General features: G+C 46.6%; 1 protein-coding gene across 15 annotated transcripts in view; it reads left to right on the top strand.

The window, feature by feature from the left end:
- The window catches only part of tenm3 (teneurin transmembrane protein 3), an 861,875-nt gene extending 844,195 nt beyond the window's left edge, over positions 1 to 17,680 (top strand). For all 15 annotated transcript variants that reach the window (XM_062995505.1, XM_062995517.1, XM_062995516.1 and 12 more), the window contains 6 exons: positions 1,963 to 2,138; positions 4,293 to 4,528; positions 6,938 to 7,234; positions 11,113 to 12,724; positions 14,206 to 14,336; positions 15,980 to 17,680. In XM_062995505.1, the coding sequence (XP_062851575.1) occupies positions 1,963 to 2,138; positions 4,293 to 4,528; positions 6,938 to 7,234; positions 11,113 to 12,724; positions 14,206 to 14,336; positions 15,980 to 16,738 (3,211 nt within the window). In that variant the 3' untranslated portion in view covers positions 16,739 to 17,680. The remainder of the gene's footprint in view (positions 1 to 1,962; positions 2,139 to 4,292; positions 4,529 to 6,937; positions 7,235 to 11,112; positions 12,725 to 14,205; positions 14,337 to 15,979) is intronic.
- Positions 17,681 to 18,192: the final 512 nt, after the last annotated feature.

Here is an 18,192-nt window from a genome sequence, read left to right as displayed (position 1 = left end):
AAGCTCTGAACGTTGGTGCGCCGATGCTAGCGTCTCGCTCGGCGGCGTTTAAATAGCGCAGTGTACGTTTCGGCACAGCGGGCGTCCGCGTCTCCTCGCTCGACAGAAAAAGCAGCCGCCGATCTCAAAAGCAGCCATTTGATCCCGGCGCGCTCACCGCTTACCCAGAGAGGGCTGGCGAGCGGGCGGCGGGCGGCGGGCGTGTCACGTTGCCAAGAACGTTCTCGAGTGTGTTCGCTCGCTGTAACGTGAACGTGCTGCGTGTGTGTGTGTGTGTGTGTGTGTGTGTGTGTGTGTGTGTGTGTTTGTGTGTGTGTGTGTGGCAGAATTACATTAGACCCGTCGGTGACAGACGATGCTCCTGGAGAGCTAGCTAGCTCTAATAGCGGCTCCGGGTGATGATGCTAACCTGGTTTTTAATTCCGCTTCATCTTTCAACATCAGATTTGGTTTTTAATAACGGCGGCGGCTGCAGGAGGAACTTTAGCCAGTGGATCAGTCAAAAGTATTGGGACACCTTACATGAACAGATCGTTTGATGAGTTTGGTGGAGGAATGGACAAACACCACCATGACCTTTCACCTTTCACCTTTGACCTTCAGGTCATCAGCTTTGGAATGAATCGGATGGTCGACTGTGAGCCAGACCTTCTTACCCGACTTCAGTTCTTCAGCATGAACGTTTTACCTATTGGACACAAGTTCCCACAGACATATTCCAAAATCAGTTTTATATTAAAATTGCCCTGTGTGTATGAGTGTGTGTGTGTACTGTGATGGACTGGCGACCTGTCCGGGGTGTTTCCTGCCTTTCGCCCAGTAAACTGGACCCACCGTGACCATGACCAGGGTAAAGTCTTGGTAAAACAGACCATGAATGATGAACAGATTCATGAATGAATGATGAATGATAAATTATGAATAAATGAGTAGTAAATGATAAATAATGAATTGATGAATGAATGAATGATGAATGAAGATGAATGAAAAAATGAATTAGATAATTAATGATGGACGAATAATGAATGAACAATGAATGATTAATGATAAATAATGAATGAATGAATGATGAACGAACGAATTAATAAATGAACGAATGATGAATGAATGTATGATGAATGTTGAATGATAAATGAACGAATGAATAAATGATGAATGATAAATAGTGAATGAAGGATTAACAAATGAATAAATTATTGAATGATGAATGATGATGAATGAATGAATAATGATTGAATGAAAGTTGATTAAAAGATGAATGAATGAATGAATGAATAAATAATGAATTTTAAATGAATGATGAATGAATGAATGATAAATGATGAATCGATGAACGAATGAATAAATAAATAAATAATGAATTTTAAATGAATGATGAATGAATGAATGAATGATAAATTATGAATAAATGAAATAATGAATGTTGTCGATGTTGAATGAATGAATGATGAATGAATGAAGGATTAATAAATGAATAAATTATTAAATGATGAATGAATGATAAATGAAGGATGATGAATGAATGTTAAATGAATGAATTAATTAATTAATGATGAACGAATAATAAATAAATCAATGATAAATGAATGAATGAATTTGTATGAACCGTCTCTCCCTCCCCACATTGTCTTAAGTTAAATATACTTTATAAAGCTTCACTGTTTGATGCCCCCTGCTGGCCAAGGACGACAATTTTAAAACTTTGGCTCCTCATCAACATCAGCATCTGACCTTGAAGTGCTTGTATGGCTAAACAGGCACAAATTCTCACAGACACACTCCAGAATCTGGTTGGAAAGCTTTCCAGAAGCGTGAAGCCTGTTATAAGTATGAATCAGTGGACGCTTTGTCTTTATCGGTTTTGAAACAGGCGTCCACATACTTCTGGCCATGACGTGTATCGAAGCATTTCAGAATGTCGTTCGCTAACACCCGGATTTTTTGTCCTCTTGTGTTTTCCAGTTACGACAGCGAGGGCCGCCTGACCAACGTGACCTTCCCCACGGGCGTGATCACCAGCCTGATCGAGGAGATGGACCGGGCGCTCACCGTGGACATCGAGACGTCGGGGCGAGACGACGACGTCAGCATCACCACCAACCTGTCGTCCATCGACTCCTTCTACACCCTCGTACAAGGTACCAGCAGTCCGAGTCCGAATCCACAGCGATCTTTCCAGCTAGAACAGCAGCCGCTCTTCTGAGGAGGCTTCTCACAACAGTTTAGAGTTTATCTGTGGGGATTTGTGCCCAGTCAGTTAAAAGATAGCAGCATTTGCACGGCTTACGGTTGAGGTCAGGGCTCTGTGCAGGACACTGGAGCTTCTTCATGTCTTTATAGAGCTTCCTCTATACTAGAACATGTAAGGTCCTTCCCTAAACTGTTGCTTCAGAGTCAGAAATATGTGATTCCCTTTATATCATTGATTTATTACACCAGTTTTGGTCAAACTGGTGCTATTTAATCATATTTACTAACCAAAGATCAGCGACTGTTGGGAAGGTCGCTGGTTCTAGCCCCACCATTACCAGTTTGCCACTGTTGGGCCCCTGAGCAAGGCCCTTCACCTTCGATTGCTTGCAAAGTGTGAGGTGTGAGTTGCTACCATTAATGACGTGTTAGCAACACCAAGTTCTAATACCATGCAGCTTAACTAGAAGCTATAGATAACGAATTATAACCTAGCGGTTAAGGTACTGGATTAGTAATCAAAAGGTTTTGTACTTACTTGTACTTTTTAAAGTAGATTTTACAGCCTGTAATTTTACTTTTACTTAAGTAAGTTTTGTACTAAGAATTGTAATTCGCTACATTTTAAATCACATCCGTTACTGAGTAAAAAAATCGCGTCTGGGAAACTGCGGCAGTGAATTCTGCGATAGGGAGTCGGATCTTTTGTCTCGGGTTCCTTTTAAAGAGCCGTTTGTATGTAACGACTCCCAAATGCGCGAATCGGTTCCTTTATTTTGGCTTAAAGGGCCGTTCAATAGAATCGAATCATTCTACGACACATAATAGTGGTTAATACAGTTTGAAAGTTTTATGGGACTAAAATGACACATTACACATCCTTACATGTTTAATATGTTGTATCCACCCCCCAAATCACAAGAGGACAAAATCAAAGCTGAGCTGAGTGATCACTTGATGCCCCCCCATGTAGATACTGATACAGACTCACTCAGTGGTGGAAACAGTACAGTACAGGCTCGTGTTCCTTTTAAGAAACCTGTAAAGAACTTTTTGTAGTTTTTTTCCTAATGTAAGGAGGTTCTGCTGAACATTATTTAAAATTAAAGTTGTTTGTGAGCTATTCTTAGATATAGATAGATAAGGGTATAGATAATTTAGATCTATTTTGTTTTAATTATTGTGATATCGTTATTGTTATAAAGTTTGAGTCCCTTAAAAGGATAATTATAGGTGGTGCTGTTACTATTTTTGCACTTCTGCAACCTTTAATTACAATGCAAAAAAAGAAATTTGAGTCTTATTTTAATTGCATTATACAAGAACAAAAAAAATCTAAATCGTAATCGACAATCGGCTATAATTTTAAAATAATCGAGATTTTTTTTTTTTTGCAAAATCGCCCAGCCCTATTGCAAAGTGTGAGGTGTGAGTTGCGACCCTTAATGGTGCGTCAGCAACACCAGCTTCTAATAAGCTGCAGCTTAACTACGATAACAAATTGTAACCTAGCGGTTAAGGTACTGGATTAGTAATCAAAAGGTCGCTGGTTCAAGCCCCACCATTACCAGGTTGCCACCATGCTGAATCCCTGCAGTGATGTGTGGCCTGCACATGCGTCTGTTTCAGTCCAGTTCACTTTTTGTTTGGGATGGTGTTGAGGAAAAATCCGCCCTCCGCTGGCCGGTCGAGGCGCCTGCAGGAGAGATGGACGATTCACAGATATCAGGACGTGACCGTGTTCTGCTCTTCACGACCAGGGCAGGGGTGGTGCAGCAATTAGGGAACTGGATATGGCTAAATTAGGAGGAAAAGAGAGGAAAGAAATTAATGTGCTCTGCATTTTAGTCAGCGTGGATTTCATAGCGTTTTGCAGATCAGATCAGATTAGATTAAATCAAATAGTGTTTGTGTGTGTTTGTGGGTGAACAGCGCCCCTTAGTGGTCATGTCTTTAAACATCAGTCTGTTATAGTTAAACATGAGTGCAGATGGATTATTTATATATATTTATTTTATTATTAATTATTTGAATATTTAATATGAAGTGACTGATGGACTGACGTGAATCCTCTCCTCCGTGTGTGTGTGCGCCCCCTGCAGATCAGCTGAGGAACAGCTATCAGGTGGGTTACGATAACTCCCTCCGAGTGATCTACGCCAACGGCATGGACTCGCACTACCAGACGGAGCCTCACATCCTGGCGGGCGCCGCCAACCCCACGGTGGCCCGGAGGAACATGAGCCTGCCCGGGGAGAACGGCCAGAACCTGGTGGAGTGGAGGTTCCGAAAAGAACAGACCAGAGGAAAGGTCATCGTTTTCGGTCGCAAGCTGAGGGTGAGCCGGAGCTTCCGAGCCGTCGTCTGTTAGGGAGGGAAATCACGAACACGCTGTATAGCCGAAAGTATGTGGACGCGTGACTGTGAGCATGTCGGACGTCCAGTTTCCAAACCGCTGCTGCAATGTCTGTTCAAAAGATTTTAAAGTTTGTCTGTGGGCATTTGTGCCCATTCTGATTTGTGAGGTCAGGCATGGTTTTTTTTCTGTTAGAACCCGAACCCTAACCCTAACCCAACCCTTAACCCTAACCCAACCCTAAACCTAACCCTAACCAACCCCAACCCAACCCTTAACCCTAAACCCTAACCCCCAACTAACCCAACCCTAAACCCTAACCCAACCCTTAACCCTAAACCCGAACCCAACCCTTAACCCTAAACCAACCCTAACCCAAACCTAACCAACCCTAACCCAACCCTTAACCCTAACCCAACCCTTAACCCTAACCCTAAACCCTAACCCAACCTTTAACCCTAAACCTTAACCCCCAACTAACTCAACCCTTAACCCTAAACCCAAACCTAAACCCTAACCCAACCCTAACCCTAAACACTACCCAAACCTAACCCAACCCTTGACCCTAAACCTTAACCCTAAACCAACCCTAACCCTAACCAACCCTAACCCAACCCTTAACCCTAAACCCTAACCCAACCCGAACCCTAACCCTAAACCCTTATTTCTGCATTGTCTCTTAATTTATCGTAGTCAGTTTGTCTTCCGCTGAGGGTGGATCCCTGATTGCAGTCGAGGTGGGTATATTGCTGCTCACGCCTCCTCCGACCCCTGCTCAGCCCTTAGCGGAACCCTTTATCACCCCTGCACTCTGCACAGGTGCCTCTCTATCAGTTAATCAGGGTCCTTACACAGCGTTTGAAGACCCCACCCCCGACATGGTCCGGTCATCCCGCCCTAGCAGAGACGTGTCTGCTGCAGGCACTGCCGCTAGATGGCACCCAACGGAATATCCGCCACCTGGGTGCCTGGCAGTCATGTTAAATGAGAAGCCCAGGCTCAAAATCAGGGTTTCAATTCACCCCAGAGGTCCTCCACCCATAAAAGGGAAGTGTGTATGATTGGAACACTGGAAGTTAATAAATAGGAGGGGTGTCCACATACTTTTGGCCATAGCAAAATCATGAACAGGGAAGGTATTGGTTTAAGAGGGTTAAAATGTTTATAGCAGCTATAATGAAGCTTAAAACAGGAATGAACCCACGTTACGGACCCCTCTGTCCCTAAATTAGGGGGTAGGGGCGCAACCTCTCTGTAATCTACCTTGGTTGGGGTAACTCTTCCCTCAGTATGTGTTTTTAGGAAAGTGGAAAATCTGTAAACCTTCAGGTTAGCGGCATCGATCCATTGATCCGTGGTTCGAATCTCAGCTCTGCTACCGGTCGGCTGGGTGCCCCACTATTCTGCTGGGTGGGAAAAACAGGACTAAAAAGTGGTCGGGGTCTTCGACGCCATGTAGGGACGCTGGTTAGTAGCCCGAGGCGCCTGTACTGAAGTGGAGGAACGTGGAGACTGGTGCGTGACTCTCCATGCGCAAGACCGACCTCCGAAGTACTGGCAATTAAATTTAGGTGTCGGAGGGAGAGCACGTGTCGGAGGGAGGGCGTGTCAGGAGAATATACCCTCCTCGTACACCATCGGGGTCTCCAGGAGTGGAAGAGGAACTGGCTATGACTAAACTGGGAGAAAAGGGGAGAAAATGCAGAGAAAATCCAGTGGCTACCTCCGCCCATGTGGGTTTCCTCCGGGTGCTCCGGTTTCCTCTTAATAATCCATAAGTATGCAGTCAGGCCAATTGGAGCTTATAGTAATTGCCCCAGTGTGTGTATGTGTGTGTGTGTTTTCCCTGTGATGGACTGGCGACCCGTCCAGCGACCCGTCCACACCCACTGTGACCTTGACCAGGATAAAGCGGTGGTAAAACAGACAGTGAATGAATGAATGAATGATTTATTGGTAATTTCTTGACGGATGACGAACACGTGTCATTAATTGTTATAAGCTGCACATACCATACAGATGAACCTTGAGGGTATACAATTACTGACTGTACTTCATCTGTTGCTTTGTATGCATTGTTATTGTATACAGTTAATGCATCATGCAACTTATTAAAGGTTTAAATGGCATAGTTTGGGTGGCACGGTGGTGCAGTGGGTAGTGTCATTGCATCACAGCAAGAAGGTCCTGGGTTCGATTCCCCAGGCTCCTTTCCCATGTGGGGATGACAATCTCTTTCCTGGCAGTGCCCAAGCAGAGCCGTGCCTCCCTGTTATTTATTGTATAATCCTCACTCTCTCCTCGTTAGCGTTCTTTATGATTGACACGGCCGGACAGTAACGATCAGATTTATTGACCGTCGGCGTTTCGGTTTTATTGCCCCTGTAAAAGGTGAACGGCAGGAACTTGCTGTCGGTGGATTACGACCGGACGCTGCGCACGGAGAAGATCTACGACGATCACCGTAAATTCCTGCTGAAGATCGTCTACGACGCGGCCGGTCACCCAACGCTGTGGGTGCCCAGCAGCAAACTGATGACCGTCAACCTGACGTACTCCAGCAGCGGGCAGGTCACCGGCCTGCAGAGGGGCGGGAGCGTGGAGAGGGTGGAGTACGACAGCCAGGGGCGCATCATCTCCAGGACCTTCGCCGACGGGAAGACCTGGAGCTACACGTACCTGGATAAGGTAGAGAACTTCAATCAAACAGTAAAATATAACAAATACTAATAATAAATTTTATACTAAGTCCTCTATGTGCTATTGGCTGACCGGGCTTCTACACAGACGTGATTGGCTATTTCTGGTGGTGGCTGAAGCTCTGAGATGAATTGGCACCCTGTCCAAAGTATTCCTGCCTTGTGCCATTTGCCAAGGGGCAGAAAATCCAGAGCCAGGCTAAATCCAACCTTGGTGCTTCTGGAGATGCCCTGAAAATGACCTCAATCCTTCCAGCAATAATAATCACAAGGTTCTCACATACTGATGGAACAATAGAAAGGCAGAAGAATCCCTTCTGTCGGGTTTTATGGTTTTTAATTCTCCGCTGTTGAAGTAAGTTGAGAAAGTTCAGGCGGCGGGTTCGTCAGGGTCGGGTTCCAGGGCTCGTTTGCAGTCGGCAGACTCGGCGTGAGCTTTGACTTGATCTCAGTGTGACCACGGTGCTCAGATGGAGATTTACCTCAGGCGGTGACTCTTCCGTTCACCGCCGAGGATTCAGAGCGCGAATTAATACCGGCGCAGCCGCATCAGAAACGTAACAACACGAGAAAACGATCTGTGTGTACGAGACAGAGCCAGAAGTTTCGCCGAATCTTTCTCCGAATTATCGGGACTTTGTGGACGGGCAGAAATAAAAGGCTGTTTGTGTGGGAGATGGCTTTAGGAGCGCAGTAAAGAGAGACTTATGGGTAAAGAAACGAGGCTCGGGGGATTAAAGGCCGAAGAAAGTGAGAGTGCGAGGAGAAATGAAGGCTGGATAAGTTTGTGCAGAACTTGTGGGAAAGTTCACGGGTTCAAACATTTCTTCCCACGTTAGATCCAGATCCAGATTATTCTCGTGTGTATTTATGATTGATCCTCCTATTCCTTTGTGAACTCGCTCGTTAGGTGCGGTTACTCATCTACAAAATGTCCAGAAAGAACCAAAACAAATCTGTATAATCAAATTACGTTACATAGAGAGGAGGAGGGATGTTAGATAGAGGAGGAGGGATGGAGGGACGGTAAACAAAAAGAAGGAGGGATGGAGGGACGTGAGCTAGAGAAGAGGAGGAATAGAGAGACATTAGGTAGAGGAGGAGGGCCGGAGGGACGTTAGGCGGAAAGGAGGATGTATGGACAGATGTTAGGCGTAGAGAAGGGACGGAGGGACGTTAGGTGGAGAGTAAGAGGAATTAAGGGACATTAGGTGGAGAGGTGGAGGGATGGACAGACGTTAGGCAGAGAGGAGGAGGGCTGGAGGGATGTTAAACAAAAGGGAAGATTAAGGGAGGGACATTAGGTGGGGAGGAGGGACGGAAGGACATTAAGTGGAGAGAAGGAGAGTTTAAAGGAATGTTAGGTGGAGAGGAAGAGGTATGGACAGACGTTAGGCAGAGGGGTAAAGGGATGGAGGGGCATTAGGTGTAGAGGAGGAGGGACGTTAGACGAACAGGAGGAAGGATGGATGGAAGGACAGGTGGATAGAAGGAAGGATGGGGAGAGGAAGATGAATGGAGGGACATTAGTTGGAGAGGAGGAGAAATGGAGGGACATTAGGTGGAGAGATGGAGGGATGGACGGAAGTTAGGCAGAAAGGAGGAGGGATGGACAGACGTTAGGCGGAGAGGAGAAGGGATGGAGGGACGTTAGGTAGAGAAGAGGAGGAATAGAGAGACATTAGGTTGAGGAGGAGGGCCGGAGGGATGTTAGGTGGATAGGAGAAAGGATGGAGGGATGTTAGGTGGAAAGGAGGATGTATGGACAGATGTTAGGCGTAGAGAAGGGACGGAGGGACGTTAGGTGGAGAGTAAGAGGAATTGAGGGACATTAGCTGGAGAGGTGGAGGGATGGACGGAAGTTAGGCAGAAAGGAGGAGGGATGGACAGACGTTAGGCTGAGAGGAGAAGGGCTGGAGGGACGTTAAACAAAAGGGAAGATTCATGGAGGGACATTAGGTGGATAGGAGGAGGGACGGAAGGACAATAGGTAGAGGAGGAGGGCCGGAGAGACGTTAGGTGGATAGGAGAAAGGATGGAGGGACGTTAGGCGGAAAGGAGGGAGGTATGGACAGACATTAGGCGTAGAGAAGGGATGGAGGGACGTTAGGTGGAGAGTAAGAGGAATGGAAGGACGTTTGGTGGAAAGGAGGATGGATGGAAGTTAGGTAGGTAGGAATGGAGAGACATTAGCAAGAGCGGAAGAAGGATGGAGGGACACCAGGCGGAAAGGGGGGGAGAAGGGACATTAGGTGGAGAGGAGGAGGGCTGGAGGGACGTTAAACAAAAGGGAAGATGAATGGAGGGACGTTAGGTAGATAAGGAGGAATAGAGGGACATTAGATAGTTGCAGTCCTCTGTTGAGCACCTTGCTGAGTAGGTTGTTTGTGCACACATGCTAGTAGGTATATTGGTTTAAGCAATGTGCAGTGAAGGAAATCTCGATGTAGGTAAATATACGACCAAACACGCCTGAGGATTTAAAATGATGCGATTATAGAAAGTCCTTACAGAAGCCCCCTAACCTCTCAAAAAACGAGACGTCTACGAGAAAAGTCCCAGCGGCTTTTCCTTCCCTCTTGCCAGCAGGTCCAGAACGAGGAGATTAAAAAAACGGCAAGATAAATGATGTAGCGAGTTCTGCGTCGGCTTTATGTAGCCGGGCAGACGGCGAGGCTGGAATATTTATCATTCCTATTTATGCTGTCCGTCAAACCCCCGGCACAGGCAGGCTGGGAATAAACATGAGACCTCTCAGGGTTCCAGATCACAGCCGAGTTGCTGAGTAGGTGGTTTGAACGTAAATCAGACGCTTATTAAAGATTCTGTTGCGCTAGCGGGAAGAAAAAACAAAACAGCGACTCCTCGACCGCAGGAGCGCTGGGCATATCTGCAACAACACGTTCAGAGGGTTATTACCTGCCGGCTCGCTAAGTGATTATGACTTTCGCGGAAGCCTACCTTATGAGATAAGTACCGAAGCGAGGGGCGGTAATTTCCGAGCGCTTTAGGATTATGCATCGGAGCGTATTAAACAGCAGCGTGTTTAGAAAATGAGGCCTGAAGAAGATCTCCGTCAGAGCGGGAGAATCGGCGTCGATGTGGAATCTTAATCCGCGCCTTCGCACCATCTTTGCATTTTAAACAGAGTAATTAATTGCTTAAGGGTGGCTCGATGACCTGGCAGGTAGTCTTGGTGCCAAGGGGCTGCAGGGACCTGGATTTATTGTGTAATATGGTCCAGTGTGTTGCAAAGCCACCTACTTGCATATTTTAGGAGGTGTGAGAAATGTACAGGACGATTACTTTTGTCCACACGCTCATGTGGCAGAAAGTTTCAACTGCATGTCAGTTGGCTGGTGGACCGAGTAGCTGGCTTACTGTTCTACCGAGCGCTTTATCCCATTAGCAGTAATTAGGCTCACCAGAGAATCCCAGTGCAGGGGGAGTCGACTCCTCAATCTCTTTTCCTCTGATTTAGTAAATGGTGGGCCGGGCCGCCGTTCAGCCTCGATCGTAGAGCATTCGTCTTTAGTTGACTCCCACCTCTGATAGTTGATATTAAAGGAAGCCCTCGATTACAAAGTACAGTGGTGGTCTAGGTGGGGACCATAGTTCACGTCTTCTCTTATCTTGGAAACTCGAGATCTTGAGGTGGATTGGCTGCTTTTAATTGCCCCTGTGCCCAATGGCTCTAAGATCCTAGGTTCCTCTGGCTTCTCCACAGTCCTCATACTGTCAAGGAACTTCCACTGGGTTCTGATGTGCTGTGTTGGACTTCCATCAAGTGTGCCCGCTACTAGTCCACCAGGATGAAGTCTGTCAATGCTGATAAATCAATAAACATCTAATTGTTTTCATTTCCAGAGCATGGTGCTCCTGCTGCACAGCCAGAGGCAGTACATCTTCGACTTCGACCTACAGGACAGGCTGTCTGCCATTACCATGCCTAGTGTGGCACGCCATACCATGGAGACCATCCGGTCCATTGGCTACTATCGGAACATCTACCACCCGCCCGAGAGCAACGCTTCGGTTACCGTGGATTACAGCGAGGACGGGCAGCTCCTTCGGGTGGCCCACTTGGGCACAGGCCGGCGAGTCCTTTATAAGTACAGAAGACAGAACAAGATCTCGGAGATCCTGTACGACAGCACACGCGTGAGCTTCACTTACGACGAGACCGCTGGCGTGTTGAAGACGGTCAACCTGCAGAGCGAAGGATTCATCTGCTCTATACGCTACCGCCAGATCGGCCCCCTGGTGGACAGGCAGATCTTCCGCTTCAGTGAAGACGGCATGGTCAACGCTCGCTTTGACTACTCTTACGACAACAGCTTCCGGGTGATCAGCATGCAAGGGGTGATCAACGAGACGCCACTTCCGATTGACCTCTACCAGTTCGACGACATCTCGGGCAAGGTGGAGCAGTTTGGCAAGTTCGGCGTGATCTACTACGACATCAATCAGATCATCTCCACGCCCGTCATGACCTACACCAAGCACTTCGACGTCCACGGGCGCATCAAGGAGATCCAGTACGAGATCTTCCGCTCCCTTATGTACTGGATCACCATCCAGTACGACAACATGGGTCGCGTCACCAAGCGGGAGATCAAGATTGGACCCTTTGCCAACACCACCAAGTACAGCTACGAGTACGACGTGGACGGCCAGCTGCAGACTGTCTTCCTGAACGAGAAGATGATGTGGCGCTACAGCTATGACCTCAACGGAAACCTGCACCTTCTGAACCCGGGAAACAGTGCCAGACTCACGCCGCTGCGCTACGACCTCCGAGACCGCATCACGCGCCTCGGCGACGTTCAGTACCGCATGGATGAAGACGGATTCCTGCGCCAGAGAGGCACAGAGATCTTCGAGTACAACTCCAAAGGTCTGCTGGTCCGAGTCCACAGCAAGGCCAACAGCTGGACCATCCAGTATCGTTATGACGGGTTAGGTAGGCGACTGGCATCCCGTAACACTCTTGGCCAACATCTTCAGTTCTTCTACGCTGATCTGAACTACCCCACACGCATCACCCACGTCTACAACCATTCCAGCTCGGAGATCACTTCGCTCTATTACGACCTGCAAGGCCACCTCTTCGCCATGGAGATAAGCAGCGGAGAAGAGTTCTACATCGCCTGCGACAACACGGGCACCCCGTTGGCCGTCTTCAGCAGCAACGGGCTTCTTCTCAAGCAGGTCCAGTACACCGCATACGGCGAGATCTACTTCGACTCCAATCCTGACTTTCAGCTGGTGATAGGCTTCCACGGAGGGTTGTACGACCCACTAACGAGGCTTCTTCACTTTGGGGAAAGGGACTATGACATTCCAGCTGGACGATGGACCACTCCAGATATTAGCACTTGGACCAGGGTGGGAAAAGACCCCGCTCCCTTTAACCTGTACATGTTCCGCAACAATAATCCTGTCAGCAAGGTCCATGAGGTCAAAGAGTACGTCACAGGTAAGGACAACCGTCAATTTCTTCTAGTATTATTGTATCTATACTGTCTTTCTTGGTCAAAAGACCTAGATAAGTAGACACCATCAAGTAGACACTTTATCACAAGCTTGTTGGACATCCCATTTCAAAACTGTGGATATTAATATGAGTATAACATCCTTCACTCCTCTGGGAAGGCTTTATATATAATACTTTAAGAAAGTCTGTGGGAATTTGTGCCCATTTAGTCAAAGACACACGTTTCAAATGTGTTGCCTGCAGTTGAGATGTTCATTCGAAGGGGTCTGAGCTCTGTGCAGGGCACTGGAGGTTCTCCTTTCTTAAAGGTTGATTACTTTCACTGACCCACTATAGTCCCAAATGGACTACAAACCCCAGGATCTATAGCGCTAATGAATGGGAATGTGCTGCACCTGATTCCGGGGCTACTTAAGGAAAGCCCAGAGATCAGTGCAGTGCTGAGTCTTTATCCAAACTCATAAGGAGTCAGACGGTGCGTTCTTCCCACTTCAGCATTCTTGGAACCCATTTTCTAGACACTATCAATTTACCAAACAGACTCCTCTTTACTGTCTATTTTTTATGTTTACTCCTGGGAGAAAAGCACTGGGGCAGTTGGCAGGTAGACCGAGTAGCTGGCTCGCAGATCATGGTTTAACTTAGTGTATGATCCTATTAGCAGTAGTTAGGCTCACCAGAGAATCCCAGCGCAGGGAGAGTCGACTCCTCGACTTCTTTCCCCCGATTTAGTAAACGGTCGCCCGGGCCGCCGTTCAGCCTCGATTGTAGAGCGTCCGTCTTTAATCGGATCCCACGTCTGATAGCTGATATTAAAGGAAGCTCTGGATTCCTTCTCTCATTTTTCTTTTGTGCTTTTATCCCATTTTGTTATTATTACATTTTCGTCTCACTGACTGTCCTGGTTCTCAAATTCAGACTGGTGGTGACTCTCCCACTGTTATATGTGTAGGTCTATGTGTGTTTATATATCGTCGCTGTCCGATGAAAAACACGTATCTCCAAAAATGTTTTAAGACCACAGACATTTAAGACATTTACATACAATTCAACACAAATACTAAAGTCATTTTTTATCAAATGAACTTACGTGTACAAATATACGTAAATCATGTTTACAACCATGCAGTTAAATAACCTGAATTAACTCTATAGATCAATTATTACGCATTTCTCAAACAGTACCAGATGGGGAGAAGGAGGAGATACCTGGTTTTGATGGACAGGTCTAGCAACCAATGGAGATACTTGTTAAAGAGATTGCGTCATTTTTCTTCTTTTCATTGGTCATTTTGATATTCGCTGCTATGGACAGACGGAGATTTATACCCACAATCAACTCGTAAAAAAAAAAGTGAAAACCGCTAAAAGTGGAGATATGTGTTTTTCATCAGACAGCGACGATATAAAACCTTTTATATTAGACACAATACTTAACCTAATTGCCAAACATCTGTGTTTAGATGTCAACATCTGGCTAGTCACATTCGGATTCCACCTCCATAACGCCATCCCGGGGTTCCCGATTCCTAAATTTGACCTCACGCAGCCCTCACTGGAGATGAAGAAAAGCCAGCTCTGGGACGACCTTCCGGTAAGTACGGCCTTCTGTTATTTCATGTTTATGATTGTTCCTGAGAGTTAAGCTCCACAGTACGAGTCAACCAGCGTCTTTTAATGTTTTTTTAACGTGTAATTTCAGTGATTTGAGTCTCTAGTTAAGTTTAAAAAGAAGTCGTCAAGTCAAATTTATTTATAAAGCACTTTTTACAATAGACATCGTCTAAAAGCAACTTTACAGAATCCAGGACCAACAGATACAAAAACAAAAACCCCTGTTGAGCAAGCCAAGGGCGACAGTGGCAGGAAAAACTCCCTCAAAATTACAGGAAGGAACCTTAAGAGGAACCAGACTCAGCACGGACCTCCATCCTTCTCGGGTGGCCTGGAGGATACTTTGAATAAATAGGATTTACACAAATCATACAAACACAGAATTAAATTGAAAAAAGTTATAACTAGTAAAAATAATTGGAGTTCTTATTCAGTCCAGTCTGTGATAAAGTCTGTAGTGAGTTCTTGACATTCTTGGCGCAAACACGCCAGGTTTCCGTCACATCCGGCAGGAGCAGCATAGTTGGCACGGCAGTCTCGACTTCATTCCTTAACCTCGGGCGGGTAAACAGGTTTCCGTCAGAACCACCTCGGGGTAAAACAACAGAAAATGTAGTTAAATAATGTAAAATGTGAGTTGAGTAAAATATCAGTTTTACAGAGAGTAGCTTTAGACTCCGCCCACTAATTATTACAGCATAACTAAAAGGGAGAGCGAGCAGGTAACAAGGTCATGAAGGCGCCCGTCTCCCTCACCGTCATCAAACCTGAGTGATCGGACAAGAGAGGCAGAATGACGGCAACCCGACATCCCTGATCACCACAAGTTTCTATCACCAAGAACCCCCAAGCTCTGCTCCTTTGTCTATACTAATCAAAAGAATGAACCTGCTCTAAAGTCAGCACTCTGAATCTCAACAGTGATGTAAAGCTTGCTTGACTGTAGACAGCATGGCACATGTTCCAGCCTGGCGTACCGGTTTTCCGTTGGTTTTTGATTGACATCCAGTCAGCCGGACGATTGGTTGGCCTGAAGGTGCATCAGATTGATGCCCTGCCTTAGACTGGCACCCTGTTTGGAGTGTATTCCTGTCCTTCAGTCAGCATGCTCATTCTCATGATAGGCAACAGACTTGCATACACGGCAGGGCCAGGGTTCTAGGGTCAGTCCTTGTGGGCATGTTTTCCATTTCTACAACTGTCTTGGACACCTCGATAACATGCCAGTTTGTTGATTGCCTACGTTGCCACCCTCTAGGTGTGACTGAGGGGTCGAGATTAAGGAAGTGTTGACGAAAGAGGGAATATAAATGAGCAAGTGTCCTGGCACCCACGCCATGTTTTGTTGTCTTTGTGCTTCTGAGCTTATTGATCCCCGAATAAATAAATAAAGCTCATCAACAGGAATAAATGTTCTTCTGGAAAAAGCATCTAAATTCGATTCTCACCCTCAGGTGCTGGATGTCGTCAGCATGTCAATCTCTTGTCCACTTGGTAGCTCTGGTACTTCGGTCTCTTCCACATTCCTCAAATGCCAAAAGGACAATTGATGACTCGGTGTGATTGCTTTTAAATGAGTGATGTATGCCAACTGGATTAATATTTGCTTTTTATCTTTTGCAGTCCATATCTGGTGTCCAAGAGGAAGTGACACGTCAGGCCAAGGCCTTCCTGTCCTTCGAGAGGATGCCGGAGATCCAGTTTAGCCGGCGTCGCTCAGCGCGGGATAAACCTTGGCTCTGGTTTGCCACCGTCAAGTCCCTAATTGGCAAAGGTGTGATGCTGGCCATCACAAGCAAGGGCCAGGTGGCCACAAACGCCCTGAACATTGCCAACGAAGACTGCATTAAGGTGGCCGCCGTCCTGAACAACGCATTTTACCTGGAGGACCTACACTTCACCATAGAGGGCAGGGACACGCACTACTTCATCAAGACGAGCCTTCCAGAGACTGATCTAGGAGCCTTGAGGCTTACGAGTGGACGCCGGAGCCTTGAGAATGGCGTGAACGTGACCGTGTCTCAGTCCACGACGGTGGTCAATGGGCGCACCAGACGCTTTGCAGACGTCGAGCTGCAGTACGGCTCGCTGGCCCTGCACGTCCGCTACGGCATGACCCTGGACGAGGAGAAGGCTCGGGTGCTGGAGCAGGCCCGGCAGAGGGCGCTGGCGAGCGCCTGGCAGAGGGAGCAGCAAAGGGTCCGTGACGGCGAGGAAGGCGCCAGGCTCTGGACGGAAGGCGAGAAGAGGCAGCTGCTCAGCTCAGGGAAGGTCCTAGGCTACGACGGGTACTACGTCCTGTCGGTGGAGCAGTACCCGGAACTAGCCGACAGCGCCAACAACATCCAGTTCCTGAGGCAGAGCGAGATCGGGAAGAGGTAACAACAAATGGCGCGGCCGTCCTCGAGCTGGGAAGAGGTACCAACAAACTGCACTGTGCCTAGCTGCCTCTTATTTGTCACGTCAACCCAAGACGAGCTTCGTAAATCAAAAATTGTCAAAAAAAACTGTTTGAATGTTACCTTGCTTGGACTGAGGAGAGAAAAACGTTTCGAGCGCTCGGTACCGCCTCAGTTGCCTCACTCTACTGCCCCAGTACCCTCTAAATCCTAAATATACCCACTAAACACCCTACACAGGGTAGAAAGAACTGTGCCTAGCTTAGTTTCCACCTATAAACGCCCCGTCGAGTCTTGTAACCACGTGATCTCCACGCCGAAGCACTGAACGGACTAGCCGATTCTCTCCGGGACTCTCCATGAGGAATTTTTAAGAATTTTTTTGTGCTTTTTTTGTACCTTAATATCTTATGCTTGGATTAAAGAGAAGAAGGATTTTAATGTGTTTACATGTGAAGAACCACTGCGATCTGCCGAACTGACGTGTACAGAAGCTCCGGCTCCAAAAGCCACACGATTCGGGGACTGAGATGTACAGAACTGAAACTGCCCGTGATCCTCCGTGTGATTATTTTCCCGCTTCGCTTTCTCGAAGGACGTCCGTATGGAAACGTGTCGAGTCGAGTCGGGTGTTCGATGTCCTTGCTGAACCAGCTCACGCAATGGAGGATGTAGAATTAGCGAGTACGAACAGAACGTAAAATATCTAGATCATATCCGGCCTATCTTCTGATTTGACCAGAGATGTGAGAGTATCTTTATGAATCTGTTTTCTTTCTTTTTTTAATCTAAAAAGAAAATACCACTTACCCGTACATCAATATTAGTCTCAGAGAAAGTAATTTATGTACAGTGTTTATATATACTTAAAAAAAAACCTCAAAAATATGGATTTTTTTCTTCAGTCTTGTCATGCATTACTGTTTACACTTCATGAAGTTTAATATTTGCTCTTCTATCAGAATTTATGGTAATGCTTATTAAATCGAATTGAATCGACTCGAATAAAAAAAAGATCAGCTGTACTGTCTCATTAACCACTCCATTTACAAATCCTTTCATTTCCTCGAGCTTCTGAGACTCCTTTGCGCTCGTTTTTCTTTGTCGCTCGGCCCGAGATGTACATTCTAATCTGCATTTCGATTGCGGCGGCCTTTTTATCAGCTCGGCCACAGAAGTGGTCAGTAAGCCGGTGCATTAATGTACAGGAACGGTCGGCCTGTGGTGTGAAAGCTCGGGCCGCTGGTCCAGGCAGAGCGGGAGCGGGTCGAGATGCTTCGCTTTAGACAAACGTTAGGAATAAACCAGAACATGGCATGAGTGTAATTCCTCATTACGACTTTCTTACACTTTCTGTGGAGTTTCATTCTGTTCTAGTTGTTATTGTTGGGGTTTCGATTGATATTTTTATTTCTTGATTTCTTGATTTATTTCGGA

The sequence above is a fragment of the Trichomycterus rosablanca genome, chromosome 5 (assembly GCF_030014385.1).
Source record: "Trichomycterus rosablanca isolate fTriRos1 chromosome 5, fTriRos1.hap1, whole genome shotgun sequence".
NCBI lineage: Eukaryota > Metazoa > Chordata > Actinopteri > Siluriformes > Trichomycteridae > Trichomycterus > Trichomycterus rosablanca.
The sequence above is the reverse complement of the archived record's forward strand: the minus strand, read 5'-3'. Positions and strand labels throughout refer to the sequence as shown.